This window comes from Amyelois transitella, chromosome 14 (assembly GCF_032362555.1).
Source record: "Amyelois transitella isolate CPQ chromosome 14, ilAmyTran1.1, whole genome shotgun sequence".
Classification (NCBI taxonomy): domain Eukaryota; kingdom Metazoa; phylum Arthropoda; class Insecta; order Lepidoptera; family Pyralidae; genus Amyelois; species Amyelois transitella.
Genome location: NC_083517.1, coordinates 5,763,931 through 5,785,361, shown reverse-complemented (window position 1 = coordinate 5,785,361; position 21,431 = coordinate 5,763,931). Strand labels below are relative to the sequence as shown.

The window sequence follows — 21,431 nt, the reverse complement described above, 5'->3', positions numbered from 1 at the left end:
AATGCCACAAGGCATGAATTTTGCTTTCGATCGAAGCCTTTTTTATCATAACTAAGAAGTGTGTTTTGAGATGGGTTAGGTTAAGTACAACGCAAATATTTTTTATATAATTTAATTTCGGAATGTAAATTAATTCGGTCGGAATTAGGCAAACAGATTTAAATGTTTTAATTATATTTGTTATTAAAAAACTATAAATTTCAATGTTTTATCAATAATTAACCAGACAATTAATAAATCAATATATTTTGTTTAATGTGAAAACGGGTTACGAATTTGTTACCTACTTAATGATCATTAATCTTCTTCCTCTAACCGACTTCAAAAAGGTGAAGGTTCTATATTAGACCGTATTGTTTTTTATATACCTATTCTATGTCCGGCATTTATAATCCGATTTGAAAAATTTCATACAGTTTTCTACAACATATAAAGTGATCTATAAAAAGCGCGCGGAGCAAGTGCGAGACAACTTGGGAGGAAAATAAATTATTAATGTGTAATTATTTTAATTTTCGACCAGCTGGTCTGATTTTGATGAAAGTTCTTTACGATATGTCAATAGATTTTTTTTTAATTTTCGTAAACAAAATCAGTTACTTGTGTTTTTTGAGATATTAACAATATTGTTAAACATAGTATTCACAAGACCCAAGTACCTACGTGGCGAATTACTTATATTGTATAATATGTTTAGGTTTTGTACAAACTGACTATATACACAAAAACAAAAAAATCACGCCTCCTTCCCGGGGAGGTAGGCAGAGATCTTTCCACTTGCCACAATCCATGCATACTTCTTTCGCTTCATCTACAATATTTTTTATGTAGTGAGTTTATGTATGTATGTATGTACAATATTTTTCATGCAAGGTCGTGGGTTTCGAGTACTCTTGACCTGACCTGACCTTACGCCAGAACGTTCGTTCGTCTAAACCTTTCCACTCCAACAGTCGTATTCACACTCCTTTTGTACATTTGTTTAGTCCATCTGTTTCATTTCATTAGCGTAGCATTCCCTTTTCTTTTCCAATGAGCAATGATGACTGACAATGAATGAATATTGACGTGTTGACAGTGACAAATGTCAATACTTATTTACCATAATGCATAGGTAGATTATAAAATATTTTTTTACCTACCTACCTATAACTACCTATTTTATTTTGAATTGTAATTTCGTGCAATGATTTCTTTTTGTGGATTCCCATTTTTCTTTAGTCGGTGTTTTTTGATAGATGTACTTTTAACTTTTAATACGAAAGGAAAGATAAGTCTAAATTAAGTTTATCGCCCAAAATTTAACTTTTATTATGGAGGGAAATAAATAATAACAGGACCCAAAAGTATTTGATTGATAAGGCCTCGCATTTTGTATAAAAACATGGGTAGGTCTTTATACGTATGTATGTATCAAACAAATTATTGGAAGTGGGCGACGGGAATGAATGATCAGCAATGAGTTTTCGCGCCGCTGCCCAGGTGACTTAATTTTTTTTTACTTTTTAGCCTCGCCTACAAATGAGCTACTGCCGAACGAGTCTCGAGGGCCACCAACTATTATGTATCTTATTGAAATAAATCCTAATCTATCCTCAGTTGCAGAAAGCCTACCCATGCCAGTGCTGGTTTGTTCCTTTTATCAGTTTCATTACAATGCACATATGTACATAACATGACTGCTTTATAGATCTAGTAACTAGTAATATATTTAATCTTTTCTTTTATAAACATTAGTATAAAAATTTATAATAGAAGTATGTGGTAACGGTACCTTTAAAGGATTACAGTTATTACTTTGGAAATAAATATAAGGTCAATAAATAAAACATTTGTCTACAAAACTAATATCATGAAAATAACTAATTTTTAATTTCTATTATTGGTATTTCCAGAATACAAATACAGCCAATGTTCATTATCTAGTTCCAGTACAAGAATCTGCCCAAATAGAAACATCAAAGCATAATCAGCATCATGAAGGTATGTTAAATGCTAAAGTAAACTATTTAGATATTGAAAATTTGTATTGATATTAATTATCAATATTTACTATCTTATTCAATACAATCATACTTACGGGGTAGACATAGTCAACATTCCTGAAAAGCCTGGAATGGCCATGTTCAGCTATAAGAGTTGCTTTTAACAACATCCATTGGAAAGAGATGAGGTGTTTATATTCTAAAGTACCAGGAACCACATGGCACATAATTCAATACATATTACAAACATTACATTTTTATTTACCTACTATGTTTTTCAGATTCACATATAGAGTGTGATGTTAATACAAATGGCAATGTCACTCAGATTTTTTCTAAGGGAGACTCAGTGATAGCAACAACTACATCGCAGCAATCAAAGCCAAAAGAGCAGACTTTTGTTGAAAGACTTACTCGGGAATATTGTAAGTTATTGTTTTCATTAACTAGGCATATATGTAGCAAATTGTCTTTGTTTACTTGTTGGTACGGAAGACTGTCTTGTCTTGGCGCCTATGGGAATATCCAAAAATCAAAAAAGTCTCTAATTTTTTAAAGATCTTTTAAAATATAATTTAATTCACATTATGGCATTAAGAAGAGATATTGTCTGGAAAAAATAAAGAATATATTTCTATCATAAGCTTGCTTTAATCAGATATTTCCTTGAGTACCTACAAGTTGGTATTATACATACATACACGGTCACGTCTATATCCCTTGCGGGGTAGACAGAGCCAACAGTCTTGAAAAGACTGAATGGCCATGTTCAGCTATTTGGCTTAATTATAGAATGGAGATTTAAATAGTGACAGGTTGCTAACCCATCGCCTAAAGAAGGATCCCAAGTTTGTAAGCCTATCCCTTAGTCGCCTTTTACGACATCCATGGGAAAGAGATGAAGTGGTCCTATTCTTTTTTGTATTGGTGCCGGGAACCACATGGCACAAGTTGGTATTATTTATAAAAATATTGCAGAGTAATTCTCCGCTTCGTATTGTCCAGGATTCATGCATTTCAGTGCACATTTCGGATAGCGTGCCGCCGCCGCGCGCCGTGTCGTCGCTGCCGAGCGTGCTGCGCGTCGGTCGCGGCGGAGTGGCACCGGTCAAGCTCTTGCCGCCGTGCGTGCGATTTGGTCCCATACAAGGTATACCGAGCTGTATTGCTATTTCATAATATCAGGGATGACCTTGCAAAAAGGCAAGAGCCTGCATCGGCTTTTTGGTTGGTAATAACCTAATTAAAACAATTTTGTAATAGTTCAGAATAGTTTGAAAACCTGTGCAGACCCTGTTTATAATCCCATGTTTCTAATTGATACTAACTGTTAAAAGTTACATTTCAGGAGTCATTCAAGAAGTGTCCAGCGAAGATGCTCGAAAATTAGTATTCACAGCAGCTGATAGAATGAAACCAATTTTACTATTATCCAAAAATGATACCATCAGTCACATTGATGTTTCAGACAAAGGTATTTTGCGACTGATTTATTTATTTAGTTCATAAAGATCTTGAAATAGTTTTGAAATAATCTAGCTATAAATGTTCCAGATATATCAAATTGGTTCAGCCTACTGCCCCTCGGCGACGAAAACACAGCCAATGTGTGGTTATATCAAGAAAATAATGACCTGTATGGCATAACTATACGAAGTATAGCACCGAGAGTCAACTTGTGTTTAGGCTATAGTAAGCAGTACGCCGAGCAATACCGCATTCCAGATAACCAGCCTATTTCATCCATTGATGATGATGGTGGTGAGATATTTATACACCCAAATTTTTTATTCCTCAAAGAGTAAAATAAAATATACTGAATATGTTACGTGCATGAAAATCCTAAGGCAAGTAGAAAGAGGTAGTCTCTGCCTACCCCTCCGGGAAAGAGGCGTGATTTTATGTATGTATGAAAATCCTAGTTGCTTTACAAGGTTTCTCGCACCATTACTGCGTTTATAATCACCTATCATTACCTTTTTTCTTCCAAATGTTATACATTTTTTTTTTCAAATTTAGACTTGTGAATATAAAGATAGTAATTCAGTCACTATGATTAAATGTGCCTTTCTGGTAGCTGATCTGAAAGCATTTGCATTTATTCACCCTGATATTATGCTTATATTTCATTTTGTTAGAAGAGCAAAAGAAATGGTGGTGCTATGAGTGTCAATACACCTGTAAATCTGCGTCCTTGCTACAGCGACACACCGATGTTTGTCATAATATGGTAAGGATACTTTAAATTACTAATCAAGGACTATCATAAACTTTAAACCTTAACATTGTTTGCGGAACTGGGTGGGAATTATGTTTCTGGCGTGGTTGAATATTTATTATCAATTTTTGCAGTACATTCGCCCACAAAGAAACCATCCCCATATCTTTTTGGTTCCATCCAATTTGTGTTTTTTAGATCAAACCTTACACTTAATAAGCCATTGTGAGCCACTATTTTAACATTTTCAAAATTTTCTTAATAAATATTGAATTTGAAATAATAAAAAAAGTAGTGTTAGTGATGTTGGTAACGTTCAAATATCGTTTCAGGGAACCAAAACTACCGTACGAAAACGGCGGTATCGGTGCAAGCACTGCGCTCTGCCATTTGTCAGATTATTCACGTGAGTTTGTTGTATTTATTCTTCAAAAGACGAAATATGTTCAAATATTTATGTAAAAGTTTTATTATTTTTCAGTTTAAAACGCCACATGACTCTTCACTGCAAAATGAAAACATCAAAATCGTAAGTACTTATTAAATTATTTGTCACATCAATCATCACAAAAAACATCACAAAAACATCACAATTATGGTACAGTCCTTTTTTTATTTGAATATTAAGCAAAATATTGAAATAATTTTTGTTTGAAATTTCAATATATTTATACGCTTCTAAAAACATGCATGAAAGTCTGTTTAATTTCTCAAGTTTCTATCATTCATTCTTATCCTCCAGCAATCCTCAACCAGAACCGGAGCCAACACCGACACCAGACGTGACTCTCAACCCACCGCCGGTTGAAGAAGACCGGTTACCTTCAGATGAGAGCTTCCACAACTACACTAACAACCTCGACTTCTCCACAAATCTGTTCGACACAGACCGCATTCCCGCCCTCGATAGATCCGATCTCAATTTGTACGACGAAAGAGACGACAAAGACTTTCTCAGCCAATCAGGACATGACGAAAATTTGGCAGAAAATGTACAGCTCGACACGAATTGCCCTGAAACCAAAAATTCAAAGGTAACTTTTTGCGTAATTGATGAAGTCAAAGCAGTAATTTGAATGCATTTGATGAAGTTGTGATTGTGTTGTAGCGATTTTTTTGTTTGAAATTTATTTTGTTAAGATTAGACAGACTATAACTACAGATTATGGATTTTGTTTTTGAATTCCAGAAGGAGAAAGCTGCTACCGTGATGGTATGTCCTTATTGTCAAGAGACGATTTTGATTGCTTCGAAGTTAAAACATATGAGGTAAGATGAACAAATTCACTGCGACAAGCTTTTCGATTGATTTTATCTTTAACGGAATAATGACATTAAACAAAAAATACTTCAAATTCATAATCATTTGGCATTAAATTATGATATGATAAACCATTAAAAAGAAATTGATTTAAGTACCTATCAGAATATTTTGTCCCACATGAGATATGTATAAAGCTACTATGAGGGAAGAATTGTTCCATTTTTGGGTGATTTTCATGAATTCTTCCGAAATTGACATACCATAATAAGTTTAACACATACAAGTTTGCAGGAAGTGTCGCGCCCGCACGGTGGAGTGTGCTTGCGGTAAATCATTCCCGGATCGCTCCAAGCTCGCGCGACACGTGTACCGGGTGCACGCCGCCGGCGCGCCTGCCGCGACACCTGAGGTTAGTGCGCCGCTGCGATAATAGAAGAAATAGCAATCCTATGTCAGTATGAACGGATATTGGCAAGTACAAAGATGTAGATGTAGACCTCCGCGAAAAAAAGCGTCAAAAGATTTAATTGTTTAATGAACAAGTTGCTTATTTTTTTCAGGGTGAGATCGAATCGACTGATACAACATCATCATACAAATGTGAACAATGTTGCATTTCTTTCAAGGTATGAAATTAATAGTGTTCTAAATTTAGTCGAAAAAATATATATTTATAATCTGATATATTTGGGTAGTTTCTTCAAGTAATTATAAATTAAATTGTAAATGAAATTTGGAAAAGGATATAAAATCTTTAATATTATTATTGTCGGCTTACATTTTCATATTTGTCACAGCGTCGGGGCATGCTAGTGAACCACATGTGGCGTGTCCACGGCGTAGTATCACGGCTGCCTATAGAGCGTCGCGAGCGCCACTACCCGTGCGTGGCGTGCCCCAAACTATACCGCTCGGCCGCCAAGAGAGACCACCACGTGCGAGTGCACCATCCCGGTAATGTATTGTGATTTAGTATAGTGTGATCTCAGACTTGAGAAACTTCAGATAATAACAACCTAAATAAAAACAATATCCATATCCTAGGCTCAGTCCTGGTCTAACGCTTGTGATGCGGAGGTCAGACAAAGTGTTCACCCGGAGTAACTACAATAGTCTACCAAAGAGTCGAAATTACTAGGAGTGACGGTACTAAACAAGTCTCAAGTAACGAACCTGTACGAAAAGGTGTACCACAAGGGTCTATTTTGGGACCAATCCTTTTCATTTTATATACTGCTGATTTGCCTAATATTATAAATAATACTGAACACCATCTCTACGCGGATGACCTACAAATTTATAAAAGCTTTAAGCCATGTGATACCGTAAATGCAGTTAATGAAATTAACGCGGATTTGACGCTCGTTGCGGAGTGGTCGGTTAAAAATGGTTTAGTTTTGAATCCAAAGAAAACCAAATATTTAATAATAGGCACCAAGGCTCAGGTTTCTAGGATTAGGTCTCAGACACCAATGATAAAGGTTAAAGACACTGAAATTGAAGAGGTTTGTGAAGCTAGAAATCTTGGTGTGATAATGGATAGTAATCTACAATTTGAGAAAGCTGTCAATGAAACAATAAGAACTTGTTATTACCGACTAAAAGTGCTGTATCGAATACGTGATTACGTGAGTGTGGAAACGCGCATCTACCTATGCGAAAGTCTTATTTTATCGAAACTTAACTACGCTGATGTGGTAACTGGTAATTGTTTACTAGCTCGCACAAAAAGAGATATTCAAAAAATGCAAAAATCTTGTGCTAGGTACTGCTTCTCTATTCCCCACAGATCTCACGTGACCCCTCTAAATAGTAATGATTTGCTCAACATGGAATCTAGACGTTACCTACATTTCGCATCTTTACTCTTTGGTATAATTAAGAATAAAAGCCCGCCTTATTTGTATGACAAATTGAGGTTTACTGCAAGAGCCCGAGTACCGGATCGTCTCATGTGTCCGCGACATAGAACAGCTGCCTTTCGAGGAAGTTTTAGATATGCTGCAACCAGTTGTTGGAACAACATACCTCCTCCTATAAGACAATCAGTCACAGCTAGATCTTTTAAAATTAAATTAAAATGTCATATTTTGGATACACAAAAGTCATAAGCAGCTTAAATTACTTGCCTTTTTATTTTTATGTGATTTTTTTCGTATTATAAAACGAACGAGCAATAGTGTACCGAGAGAGCAGCCATATAATTTTTATTTTTTATTTTATTATTTTATTTTATTTTTTTATTTTATTTTCCACGTTGGTGCCCACGGAAGACCAGCGTTGCGGTATATACCACGACAAATGCTGAGGGGGGGCCATTTTGGTACAAATGTTGTTATAGATTAAGGTTTTATGTTCTTGATATATTATTATGTACCAAATAAATATTTTTTCTTTCTTCTTTCTTTCTTTCAATCAGGGACGTATTCAAATGATGAAAATTCGTATGGAATTATGACTGATTTTTTTAATTTAATATTCTTCATGCAGTTAGGTTACCTACTTAAGAAGCGTCGGTGGTCGAATCAATAAGGTGCTTGGTTAAAGTGCGTGATGTGAAGATGGCACAGGTTCGAATCCCACCTCGGTCATGTACTAATGACTATTTTCGAAGTTATGTACATTAGTTTCAATACTCAGCGATGCTCTTACAGTGAGGATAAACTTCGTGAGGAAACTTGCGCATTCAGGCAACTGAATGTACGGCTATAATCCAATACGACAGGTTCTCCTGCAAAGGTTGTGAAGGTCAGATGGGAGTCTTTTCGTGTAAAACCCCCTTCAGCCACTTCGAAATCAAAGTTCCGAAATAAGAATTTTGTCTTGACTCGCCCAATCCTAGATTATGGTCAAAAATGCGCACCCCGAAAGGAAGTCATGTTAACGCCAGGAGGATGAAGTTAGGTTCGTAAAGGGCATCGTTGTATTTCAATATTTTTTTTGTTTTAAGGTGCTGAAGTGATGCGGGCGCAGTGCATTGAGAGCGGATCCGTATACTGCGCGGCGGCGGAGTGTCCCGCTTGCCCGCGGCAGTACGCCACGCGCGCCAAGCTGATGCAGCACATGCGAGCAGCGCATCCTCATTTCGTGGTAAATATGCTATACTCCGAACAATATTTCTTGTCATAAGATTTTGTACCCGTGTTTATGAAACCTCAGCTAGCCGACTTCTCGCCAAACTGATACGCGAGCAGCACCTAGTGGTTACTATCCTAGTAGTTTGAAAAGCTATCTATGGGTATAAAGACACTGATTTACTAAATTGACTGACATATCAACGCACAGCCCCAACATTAGACATTTGAAAAGCATGCACTAAGAGTGGTTTCCCGAAATTGGGAACAGAAATTTGCGTGCGATGCAACAAATGCGAGCAGCACATCCGCACCTAATAACCCATTCTGTAGTAAAATCAATCATGTTTGTCATTAGACTTCTTGCACCCGTGTCGGCCAACCAAAGTAGTACTTAGCTCGCTTACAATTACTTTTTTCCTGAAAAACTTCCTAGCCTTACCTTTTTGTAGTTCTCTACAAAAAGGCTTCTCCGGGCTTATGCCCGGGGTGCATCTATGACGTGTTACAATCTAAACAACAAAATTTAGGTTGCATCTCTTTAAGTTTTCATACCGTTAGTATACACAGTAAAGTAAAATTTCACTATTACGTTCATACTAACCATAAATTGTACCCTGGTTATCGGGTGCAGTCTCCCACGAAATCAAAACTTAATAACTTATATTACTCGTATATGTACTTATAGAGGTTTGTATTGTAGCACTCATTAATTTTTTTTTAAAAGTTACCTAAGTTTGACTTTCAGTTACATTGATTTTTTTTTCAGAGTAAACAGAAAATGTCGTCTGCGGAAAAACTTATATTACCCGGAATATAAGTTGATCCATAATAACAGCGGTCTGCGCATTAGATATCCAAACACACTCCCTGGTTCGTCTCGTCGTGTAAACCACTCATCATACTGTAAATGTGAACTACGCAACTGTAGAACAACTTAAATGCTATGTATTTTTTAAAAAGTATTTCAATAAATTACTTTTTTATATTTTTTATTATTCACGTTATTAAACTGTCCAAAACGCCCTATTATGCAACATTATTAATTTTAAAAGATTGACCTTACTATCAACTTCTCATTTTCATCATCTGAAATAAGAACAAACGTTATGTTTAATAAATTATTTTGTGGGTTTGTAGGTTAAAAGTTTGACATACATGCCAATCCACCGTCATACTCTACATAATCCGTCAATTATGGGACCATAAAATTATTTGTTCAATTCCATACTATTTGAGTTTTGACTTCTCCTTAAAAGTATAATCATTTTAGTAAAATGAAGTTATAAATGTGTAAAACATATCAGGCGCTTTGATAACAAAACATTATATTTTAGGTTAGGTGTAAGTACATAGGATTTGGACAAAAGAAAAAGCGCTAATAAATTGTTAATTGAGTATCTAAAATATATTTTATTAAGAATCTAAATTAATGTATGGTTAACATCCAAAAAGTGATAAGAAGTGAAGTGTCTGTATCTTTTTATCCTTTATCAGTAATTCAGTTCTCGTTCGTTGTTTTTATTTACAGCAGTGCCTTAAGTAACACTCAAATGTTTTTAATCATCCAGAACATGTTATAGATTAAGATAATTTTGTTTTAGGTTTTAAATTGCTACATCTTACAGAAAACATTGATTGGCGATAGAAAACAATATGCCCGTATTGTCCATTGTATTATTTAGTCAAGTGGAATTTGTGTAGGATCGCGACAGTCGCGATAGCTATGACATGTGTGAGCTGTGTTAAAATGGATTATGGAGTTGAGGAAGGGATTCCAAGGGAATTTATTGAATTTGATTTCGCTGAAGATGCATTGGAGTTTGAGGTGAGTCGTTATAATGGTTAACATAACTGTAATCGTTCATATGAGATTTGTATTAGTAATGTAACAATACTTTATGTAGTATAGTGTGGTTATGTCCTTAATTTGAGAACTGAAATCTGTATTTATATTGATTTCAGCCAAAAAATTATCGTGCTTACTGGTTTAAACGCATATTGCTTCACTTACTTGGGTATTGTCCCAATTATTGATTTTCATTATAAATTGAAATAATTACTGAATAATTACGCCAAATCAAAAGTAATTGCCGAGTTACCTACTTGTTATGGTATTTGCATAACATTTAAATTCTGTGGAATAATAATTCGAAATTATCACCATTCCGAAAAATATTTGCTGTTATAGTACTATGGGTTACATGTATGGTAGCTCAAAAGATTTGCAATTGAGATTTATACCTTTTAAAGTGCAATTGCAGAGAATTTTTGTTATTTAATTAAAATAAATGGGTACTAAAAACACATTCATCTTAAAAATACTAAAATATGTTGCATCAAACGCCACATTTTCTCCACTATTTTTGGGAGATTTAAGTTGGTAATACCGAAATCATGTCAGCAGAATTAGAGATTGCAAATAACCATACACGGCCATGGGACTCATTCGCCAAATGATAATAAATCTAATGATTCTTGATAATAATAAAATACATAAGTCAAGACCTTAGTCTGCTCTAAAATTATTCTTTTCTTTCAAGGGTTTATATTGAAATTGAATTTTGGATTTCAATGGAAATATACCTTTCTACTCTTTAATTTCCTTGTACCGACTTTACCTATGAAAACATTGAATGTTATAATAGTACGCAACCCAATACAAATACAGCGTGAATTAAAAATATCTAGACCCGGCCTATTGGCATTTAGGAAAACAACTAAATAGCGCAGAATCGACCGTGGTGTGATGTAACCTTACATTTTTTGTTCCGTTTCTATCGGAGTGGCAGCAATTACCTGTGGTTCGTTTTATCGTCCGTGGTTAACTGAGCAATGCACACAACACAAAGTCTGAACGCGCAGTTTTACAACTGTTGACGGTGGGAGGGCACGCCAGTTCGGCTGCTCTCTACGAGTAGTATTCGCGTAGCTGGTTTATTTTTGTGAGAATGCACCTACATTCATGCTGGAATACTTAAGTAGTTTTATACTACTTTTTGTGTGAAAAGTGTTATGTTATAATGGTCTGTGGCGACAGACCGTGCGGCTGCGGCGCTTTTTGCCGCCGCTTGTTTTGCCGCGCGCAGGCCTCTGAGGGCACGGTTGAGGAAGAATCAGCCCCTGTCACCTTGGTAAACTCAATAAATACATTTTTGTTACATATCGAATTTTGCATCAATTGTCTTTGATATTTTTCAAGCTTTCTATTAATGAGTAATTTATTATCAGTTGTAAAGAAATTCAAATTAAACAAACACTCTCAATCATAATTCCGTATCTACCTACCTAAATTTTAAATCTGTAGCTTCTTGTTTTTCGAATGTAAATAAACATTAGGTCCAACTGAGTAATTTGGTAATGTTTGTATTTTACCTGTTTGTTCATTCGTTTAAAGTAGCACCTACTTACGTCGTATATATTAGGTAAGTTTATATATCCAGTGATATAAATCTATCGAATAGAGGAGATATTTGTCACCTATATCATTATCGCATTCCTCCTTGACCTTACCCCACTGTGTTGTAGATAAGAAATCATGACTGATGATCACGATTAATTTTAAAATTTAAACTTAGTTTTTATTATTAAATTATACTGAAAAAACTTTATTTGAAAAATACTCTTAGAACAAGTAGATTGAATTTAAGGACACTACACTATTATAATCTATCTATAATCTACCGGCAAATACCCATAGTAAACCGAAAAAGATTTCAGAATATACCCAATATCCACGTTAGCCCGCAGCGTTATCGACATAAGATTGTTTTTCTTCTGCCTTAAAATCATTAATGTTTGTTGCAAAAAAATATAAAAATTAGTTCAAAAAATGTGAAAAGCGACACATTGACAATTAGGTAGGTTCCTAACTGCTCACTAAAAATTAAGATGGTTGGGATGATCGAAGGGCACTCGATGAGAAATGGGTAGAAAAGACGATAAATAGAGATTTCTAAAAGGAGAGAAGAGACTTTTGGACAGCATGAATGACTAGGCCAAAAAATAGGAAAGTACATATGTTGTTGCTTATTTAATTGTTCCTATACTAAATAAATTTTAACGAAATGTTGTAAATTATATCTACCGAACCGACACCCAGCCCATTTTATTTTGAGAATGAAGGTCGGTTGATGTCACTGCAATAATCGGGATCCATCACGCACAAATTCGATTTCAGTAGGACGTTGCGTGTTGTTTACACGTTACCATTTACCTAAAACTTTACCATTGTTATCTAATGACGGTATAATTTAGGCTACAGTCTCATCCATAATTGCCGAGCTTACTTATTTATAGCACTATACTTACTTAAGAGTCATGTGCTTGACGCACACTAAGGGGGTTTTGCGGACAGTAGATACCTCATCTCTCATTCTCGTGTCATTCTCAGCCTGTAGATCACTTCATGATAACCCTAATACTGACGGTCCCTATCACGCAACACAGGGTTCTGTATAAAACTGCAGAAATTTCTCATTTCTCACTTTCGGTATTAATAGATAACTACTTACAAGCCGCATAGTTTGAAATAATCTGTGTTAAAGGAATGCCTCTGCTATTTTATGTAAATACGTTTAAAATAGTTCCTCATAAAATTGTTTCATTAAAATGAATAATATTTTTTTAAACATAAATCGTTTCGGTATGTTAATACACTCGGTATCATAACATAATATCTTTATCTTGAAATAGTTAGACTAAGACTATAGATAATCTTATTTATTTACAGCCATGTAAGTTGATCAATTTAATTATTTTATTGCATCTGTTGTAAGTCAAGTGTGATTTATGTAGATTATATCGGAGAAAAAGATCCTTATCAATACAATCATAGAACATGCACGTTAGATTTGTAATAAAATTGTATTGGTCATCTGCTGCATGACATATCCAGGCCTATCTTGAAGCTTTAAAAAATATAAGCCATAACATGTAACTAATCTTTTGATCATATCTTTCTTAACTTATATATCTTTCTTAACTTTTAAATATCTATCGTCTTAAAACGAGCGTAGGTAAGTATATTTAAACTCTATTCTTCTTTTTTAGTATTCATCAACAACTTTTGCGTTTCTGGTAAACCAAAACGGTCTAAGGGCCTTCCATGCTTTAAGTGGGTATTTAAATAAAGATCAAGTCGGTTAAAACTAATTATTATCTTTGTGCTAAAAGAAATGCTAAGTTGCCTTACTTTAAAGCTGACTTACGTAACTGACTTGAAAGCTGTCTTACCTCATACACCTATAGGTAATACTAACTTAGTCGTATAGTATGTACTTTATTAATTATAAAATACTTACATACATACATATATTCATGTCTGTATAGATTCCTTAATGGTTGGACAGAGCCCGTTTTATGGCTTTATAATGGAATTGAGTTTCAAATAGTGACAGGTTACTAGCCCATCGCCCACAAAAGGAATCCCAAATTTATACGCTTATCCCTTTGTCGCTTTTTACGACAACCGTGGGAAATATATGGAGTGGTTCTAAACTTAAGTGCCGAAAACCACACGGCAATGAAAATATTTAATTAGTCATATCATGGCCGTACTGACTCCATCATCATCCACATCCGACATTGTCTTTCATTTATTAACCGTCAGTCAAAAATGGAAACATAAATTCGTGAACTGATTATTGATTGAACCCAGAGGTCGGCCACTTCTAATGCAATGTATGGCGGGCTATTAACATCACCTTATATTATACCTTCGCGTATAATGACATCATCTTCATAAACTTTAAATGAATCATGTTGGTATTACCAAACCGCACTCTACACTATAAACTATATACTGAACTCTGTAAATACAGGATGCATGATATCGTTCTCGTAAGTATTTCTAATTTCAGAGTTTATTGAAGGTAGTATTTCTTCATTATAAGTTTGTCATAAATGTACATTAAAATACTAAGAAGTTATTTTTTAGGAATAAACATTTTAAATTTATTAGGGTTGTTAGTAGATACTTGTTAAATTATTTTGAAAACCTCACGTTGTCATTATTTTTTTGAAATTTTGCCGCCTACATCTATTTGCCATCTATGTGCCGTGTGGTTGCCGGTACCAATACACAAGAGAATAGGACCACTCCATCTCTTTCTCATGGATGTCGTAAAAGGCGACTAAGTGATAGGCTTGCAAACTTGGGATTCTTTTTCAGGCGATGGGCTAGCAGCCTGTCACTATTTGAATCTCAATTCTATCATTAAGCCAAATAGCTGAACTTGGCCATTCAATCTTTTCAAGACTGTTGGCTCTGTCTACCCCGCAAGGGATATAGACGTGACCATATGTATGTATGTATGTACATCTATTTGCATCTTGTAATAAAAAATTCATTACATCGAAGAATTACTAGGTATCTAATACGTTATACCTATTAACCTATATTAATCAGCATCGCTTAATTTTTGTATTGAATTTATCATACAAAATGTGTTGTTCCACATTCTGTGTGAGTTATATCTACTTAGATCTTAGTAATTACCTTCTAAAGTGTGACTAACCGTCATAATTATCCTTGATTTCAGACTCAATTAGCGGAGGCCCGCGACGTGAAGTTTACTCAAGCGTTATCGGAGCCCTTGGCGATAGGGTCTCATATAATATGCACAGGCACACCAAGCGAGGACTTGCCATGGTAATTCATACCAATATAATAAACCTAAAAGTGTGTTTATACGATTGTTTGTCCGTCTTTCACGTCAATACTACTGAATAGATCTCTATGAAATTTTGCATACCTACTACCTACCTAGAAGTAAAACGTGGAGTAGGTACATTTTACACGTGGGCGACGCCGCGGGCAAAAGCTTGAAAATTATAATCAATAAACTTTATTTGGGGTTCGAATGTAGATGTTGCCAGTGCAACCTGTACTCAGCAGTTACGAATATACCTACTATCCTTCGTTGCTTCACTTATATGAATTTAATGAGTTTACCTATCCTGGCTCCATATTTGCACGATACCTACTAACATTGCCTTACGAACGTGTTTGCTTGTTATATGATTACTAGATTTTGCTAATTCAAACGTACATAGTTAAGTATACCTAGTATAGTTTTTTGGGAAATGTTATGAGGATTGCTTTTTGCGTGATTAAAGATACTGTTTGCCTCCCTAGAAGGGACAAGAAGAACATGGAATAAATGAAGAGCATTTTGTTGTCCAATTTTTTTAAGATCGTTATTTATGCATATGAAGCGTGAAAATTTATTTTCTTTTAACAGGTTTGCAATAAACATAGGCACTGGAAACTTGGAGGCGGGCCGCGCCGATATAGCTGTGCACTTTAACGTGCGCATGCCTCAGTGCTACGTCGTGCGCAACACGAGGAGACATGACAAATGGGGACCTGAAGAGACTACTTCTTTTAGGTAAGCATAGTTTTGTTGTCTTACTTCTAGGCAAACCCACTTAGACAATTTCCATTTTATTGTTAGCTGTTACCTACTCACATACATGGAGATACAATTTTTGAGATAGGTTGCAATTCGAAGCGTACGATTAAGTTCTTAAAGATTTAATTATGTTACGCCACAAGTGTTTTTCTGAAAAAGTACTTCTACACCTTATTTGGATGTAATCCTTTCAGACACTCGTTGACTGGAAGTAATCCTTACTAGGGATAAGTCTAATGTCCATTTTTTTCTATATTTAGTGGTTTTTATTCCTTTGTTTAACTGATATGGAATAAAGAATCAAACAAATAGCATCATTTAAACTGACATCCTAGTGGGAGGTCCGGTCAAGAATATCCTACACTGACGAGCTTTAACCGAAAGAATTATGAAGTTATCGTGGCAAGTGGAGAGATATAGTCTATGCCGTGAGGCGAGGTTTTATGAATGCATGTATGTATAAGAATAGGCTATTTGACAAAGTTCTAAAAACTATCTTAGGGTATTTATTTGTTTATAAGGAGCCCTACAAAAATACTTTTCTGCCTTTATTGCAGCTATTTTATTAAAAAATCGAAAAAGAAAATAAATTATTCAAATATGCCGCCAAAACGCGACTTTTAGCAATATGGCGGCCATGGCATGCAGTGACGTAAATTTCGTGTAAATATCATACAAAGCTTGTTGGTGTTTCGAAAAGTTTTGATTTTCTCTTGTTTTATTTAACTTGTGCCACGTCATATGTGTGAAAATTATTAAAATTAGTTCCTATAAATGTTGTGCAGTGCCTCAATGCACAATAATACAACAATAAAATCTCCTACGAAACTGTTTTTTTCTATGCTGATGGATTTGAATATTCGCAAGAAGTGGTTTCAGATCATGATCTAAGATCAGTGGTTACCAAGATATACTTACATTGATGTTTTCACATTCCTCAGTTCGGCAGCATAGAAATCTGGATTGTCTTTGAAGAAGACAATCCAGATTTCTTCTTCCAACCATTAAGTATTGCGTCCACTTTTTGTAGGTTTCGACTGTCAGCTTTCGCGGAATTGGTTTCCATTATTAAATACCTATGTTATCTGAGTAATCCTGAGCGATCAAACACTTATAAAATCTTGAAAAATAATAGCGAACACTAAGGAACGGTACGATCCACAGTCTGTTTATGGATAATTGACGTCATAATAGAAATAGCCAATCACGTTCGTTTTTAGTCCCGTGACAGCTGCATATAAAAACCTAATTTTCTGAGACCGATTTTGTTTAAATAATGCAATATTTTTATCTCGCGTTATTACAAATCGCTCCAAAAAAATAATATTAAGACTGATGACATAAAAGAAATGTATATTTTTAATACAGTCAAATAGCCTATTGAATGTGTCGTATCGTCATTAAAATCCTAGAAATAATCTTGTAAGTAATATACCTAACGAGTATTTTATTTCCAGGCTATTTCCGTTCAAAACGGACCGACCTTTTACGATAGAAGCGCTAGTAGACGAGAAGGAGACGTTATGGGCAGTGGACGGCGAGTTGTACTGTAGTTATACCCACCGCAACCCAAGCCCCTTGGGAGCCGCCTGGGTGCAAGTGGCCGGAGTACGGGACGCCGAAATCAATGTTACCAAGACTGATAACTATCCTGTGTTGGCACCGCCTACAGTTGAAGTAAGTACTGGTTATATACTTATATTATATTATTTCATATAAACAAATATTAAGTATATCTTTATCTCTAGGAATATACAGTCAGCGATAATTAGGGAGGAACACGAATACTGATATCGCTCATAACATTTAATTATGTGTCAACACAAAATTTTAATGAATGTCGAATTTACTTTTTCTTAAAGGTTCCTTGCCGATCGTATTTAGGCGCGCCGGCACAAGAGGAGGAACCAAATTGGCGGAACAACGTTATAGCGACACTCAAAGGCGGCGTGCCTGATGGACATCAAGTAGTCGTCAGCGGAAGGTCTGCTTACTTTTGAACAACATATGTAGATATGCTTTGTTTTTTTAACGTGTGGAAAGATCGAAAGAAAGATTAAAGAGAGCTTTTGGGCGTCATAGATTTTTTTTATTAAAGCGATATAATTTATGAAATTTGCCTTCCCAGATTGAGGCCACTCCTACATTCATTCGCCATTGAACTAACGGATGCCGCACGTGAATGGCCGCGTCCGAACGTACACGTGCATGTAAACGTGCGCGCGTACGATGAATCTCAGCGGGATAGGCAGCTGGTCGTGCTCAACGCGTGGCTCGGGGGCTGGGGCGCCGAGCGGAGACAGCGCACCGCCCGCCTCGTGCCCGGCACACAGGTGACTGACTGACACTCAGCGAGATAGGCAGTTGGTCATGCTTAACGCGTGGCAAGCGGGGTCCAAGTACAGACATCACGTGGACCAGCAATAGCTCAGGGCTTTCCTGTAGGAATTATCAATTCCAATCGAAACAAAAAGCTTCTACGCTACTCTAATCTAATTCAAAGGCCTATGATTTACAGTTAATTTTCTCCCACAGACTACTTTCCGCCTGGTGCGTGGTCCAGCCGAGTGGTCAGTTTACGCAGAAGACGTTCTGATCGGAGAGTTGGAGCACCGCGCGTCTCCACAAGGGGTCTCCGCCCTCCGGCTCAAGGGTGACCTCTATCCGGAACAGATCTACGTGTGCCCCTTCACTAACTCGCCTGTCGAGACCGATCATCACTGAAAAAATAAAACAATAATAAATTTGTTATTCTCTACAATGTTAAAAGCAACTTTACGGAATAAATCTACGTACGCCTTTCAACTAACTCGCACGATGATTATTGATAAAATATATGTATAAAAACTAAAATAAAAAAATTGGTGGTGCAAAATATCACACTGCATAAGGCGTTACGGCAGATTGGAGAAGACTGGAGTTTGCTTTAAAAGATCTCTGTAATAACTTTGGATTCGGATTGTTGAACGTGCTTTCTATAAAAAATGTTGCAAAGTGCTTTGTATTATTTGTACATTTATCACAATTATGAATATTTTGTAAATATAAAACACATGGTCGATAATTTAACTTTTTACGCTTATGATACACTATGATCGTTTTAAACCACGTGTGATTCATATGACAATACATAAACATTTTGTATCGAAGTAGAGAGTGGAATGAATTGATATTTGTTTTTGAAGTAAACTATTTCGGTGAGGCATATTTTTTGTAAAGAATATAGAAATGATTTATGATATTATATCTACTAACATGTATATAATTATGTAAGTATGTTATATTTGCAAAGTATAATCAAATGTCACATCATTACCACTATTTTTACTATGTGAATCTTATTAATTAGTGTTATGTATCAATTTAAGTGACTTTATATAAAGTTACAATATAATCTTCAATGTTTGACCTAACGCTCTTCATGATAAGGTCCCCCTTTTGTTGTCTATATTTTAAAATAGTTACGCTAAACGTGCCTTTTGTGATATATCTGATAGCCAAATATGCCAAATACATACCTATCTTTAATTTGGCATTAATTAAATCGCTTAACGTTGCTTACTACTTTACCCTTCCTTTAATTCGTCTTAACTATATAGCCAGTTCCAACTATGTAGTGATATTATGAAATACCATAATGACATGAATCCATCGCAAAATTTGTGTACAGAAAAAAATATTTCTAACGCATTTTTAATTATATCAAAGAAGTCAATTTAGAGATAAGTACTTTGAAATGGAATAGAGCAATATAGTATATAGGTCAGGCGCTATCTTTTTTTATATCTCTGTAATCGAATATGTAATATGAATAAAAATAATGTAAAGCCGTCGCAATTGTAGTAAATATTTGTTTATCCAAGAATCATGCTTTTGTTTGAAAACAAATCAGTTATTTCTTCATGTTTCTGTGGAAACTTCATTAACCTCACTTGCTATCAACCAATCATAGTGAGAATACGACGCGCTCATCCAATGGCAGCGTAGTCTGGCGACTTTTCAAAAGTCATACACCACCAGTCAGCGTATAAGTACGCTAAATCACGATATTAACGATTAGGTACACGGATAAGAGGCTAAATACAACTTCCGTCTCAACAATCAAATTCAAACAAAAACAAGAGCTGCGGTTTCCTAGGCATAATACTTAGCTACGTATTTAGCTATAAAAACGTACTGGTTATATTCTCTTAACCTAACTAGCCTGGCAGAGACCTTCCCTTTGAGAGTGGTCGTGTCCAGTTCCGCCAGGACCATAAAAATCTATGCTAACAATATTCCACTGATGCGATAAAAATGAAATGGGTAAAGTTGCCAAAAGAATGCCAGAAATTGCAATTATAATTACCAAACTCTCGACTTTAGTGCCATCACATAGTGTGCGAAACCATTTGCGCATGTTTGTAATAAAAGTTACTGCAACTACTTAGGTACACATAATATAATATGACTTCATTTTTCGTTACGGGTAGACAGAGCTAACAGTTTCAAAAAGATTGAAATATATTGAGCTGGATGAATTAATCATGATAATACCTATTCAAATACGTTGTCTGAAATACAAGTACCTACCTACGTTGTCCCTCCTGATGTTTTTCCTTCACTGTAAGTGCATCTTAGAATCCTACCAAAATGACTGTAAAGTCGGAGCTGTAGTATTATACGGACCTTGGAATGCATACGCTGAATAGGTACTAACCACCGACGTTAATGCCCGACGACGAGGGGTCTTCCCAAACTCCTTGTGCAGGAGTTGGAGCGAGTGGTCAGGGTCTTTTTACCCTCTTCACTGGTTTCATCGCTGCCTACGGCTGTAGGCAGGTCAATGGGGCGGCCGTGGCGGCCTGGGTCATCTTCTTCTATCTTCTGGGAGTTCCCATCGGCGGCGGCGTCGTCACTGAGCGACGACGTCTGCCGCAAGGCAGCGAGGTGAGGGCTTCACGCGACGGTCCGGAGGGCGGGCATGGAGCGGCGCGATGCCGCGCAGGTGGGCGTGCGATGATGCGTCCGCCCTCTCAAACATCTTCGTGGCCAGTCTGGCCACAAAGTCGTCTAGGCCCTCCCACTTCAAGTCCCTGAGGATTGTCGAGTTCCTCACGTAGCGCGGGGCTCCGACGACTGCTCTGAGACTGAGGTTCTCCTGGGCAGACTGAGGTTCTCCGTTAATGCCCAAATCTTCGTGAGTGCTTTCAAGAGTTTACAACTTGAAAGTTATAGAAATACACTAGAGTATGCCCACGGCTCCGACCGGTCAAAATGAATAATCTTGCTTATTTTCGTGCGGGAATTTCCGGAAATAATTTGTGAGTGGATGCCTACATCATAGTAACTATGCGTACAAGTAGGCTATGCTTTGATAGATCAGTAGGTAAGTCACCTTTGCGTGTAGGTATATACTGTAGATATCTTTTGCCGTATTTTCAATTTAAAATTTTAAAAACCTCGCTAAGCAGCTGACTTTGACAGTTGTGTTGA

General features: G+C 36.1%; 2 protein-coding genes across 5 annotated transcripts; both read left to right on the top strand.

Annotated features, from left to right (window-relative positions):
* The first annotated feature begins 1,158 nt into the window (after positions 1–1,158).
* Positions 1,159–9,534, top strand: LOC106137396 (PR domain zinc finger protein 10-like). Of its 3 annotated transcripts, none has more exons than XM_060947910.1 (17): positions 1,159–1,388; positions 1,510–1,628; positions 1,896–1,983; positions 2,267–2,410; positions 3,007–3,135; positions 3,334–3,459; positions 3,540–3,743; positions 4,124–4,215; positions 4,536–4,609; positions 4,685–4,732; positions 4,946–5,237; positions 5,393–5,472; positions 5,759–5,876; positions 6,028–6,093; positions 6,265–6,421; positions 8,418–8,557; positions 9,311–9,534. In XM_060947910.1, exons 1-17 carry the CDS (start codon positions 1,385–1,387, stop codon positions 9,359–9,361), a joined length of 1,932 nt encoding a protein of 643 aa, XP_060803893.1. In that variant the 5' UTR covers positions 1,159–1,384; the 3' UTR covers positions 9,362–9,534. The 3 variants fall into 3 exon arrangements, with proteins under 3 accessions (XP_060803893.1, XP_060803892.1, XP_060803894.1); XM_060947909.1 differs by having other exon boundaries at positions 1,159–1,406; XM_060947911.1 differs by lacking the exon at positions 1,510–1,628 and having other exon boundaries at positions 1,159–1,482.
* A 370-nt stretch (positions 9,535–9,904) lies between these two features.
* Positions 9,905–19,815, top strand: LOC106137394 (galectin-8). 2 transcript variants are annotated; one of them, XM_060947897.1, is made up of 8 exons: positions 9,905–10,012; positions 10,146–10,369; positions 15,084–15,193; positions 15,786–15,932; positions 17,414–17,633; positions 17,819–17,940; positions 18,085–18,289; positions 18,492–19,815. In XM_060947897.1, exons 2-8 carry the CDS (start codon positions 10,268–10,270, stop codon positions 18,678–18,680), a joined length of 1,095 nt encoding a protein of 364 aa, XP_060803880.1. In that variant the 5' UTR covers positions 9,905–10,012; positions 10,146–10,267; the 3' UTR covers positions 18,681–19,815. The 2 variants fall into 2 exon arrangements, with proteins under 2 accessions (XP_060803880.1, XP_060803879.1); XM_060947896.1 differs by lacking the exons at positions 9,905–10,012; positions 10,146–10,369 and adding an exon at positions 11,398–11,675.
* The last annotated feature ends 1,616 nt before the right edge of the window (positions 19,816–21,431 follow it).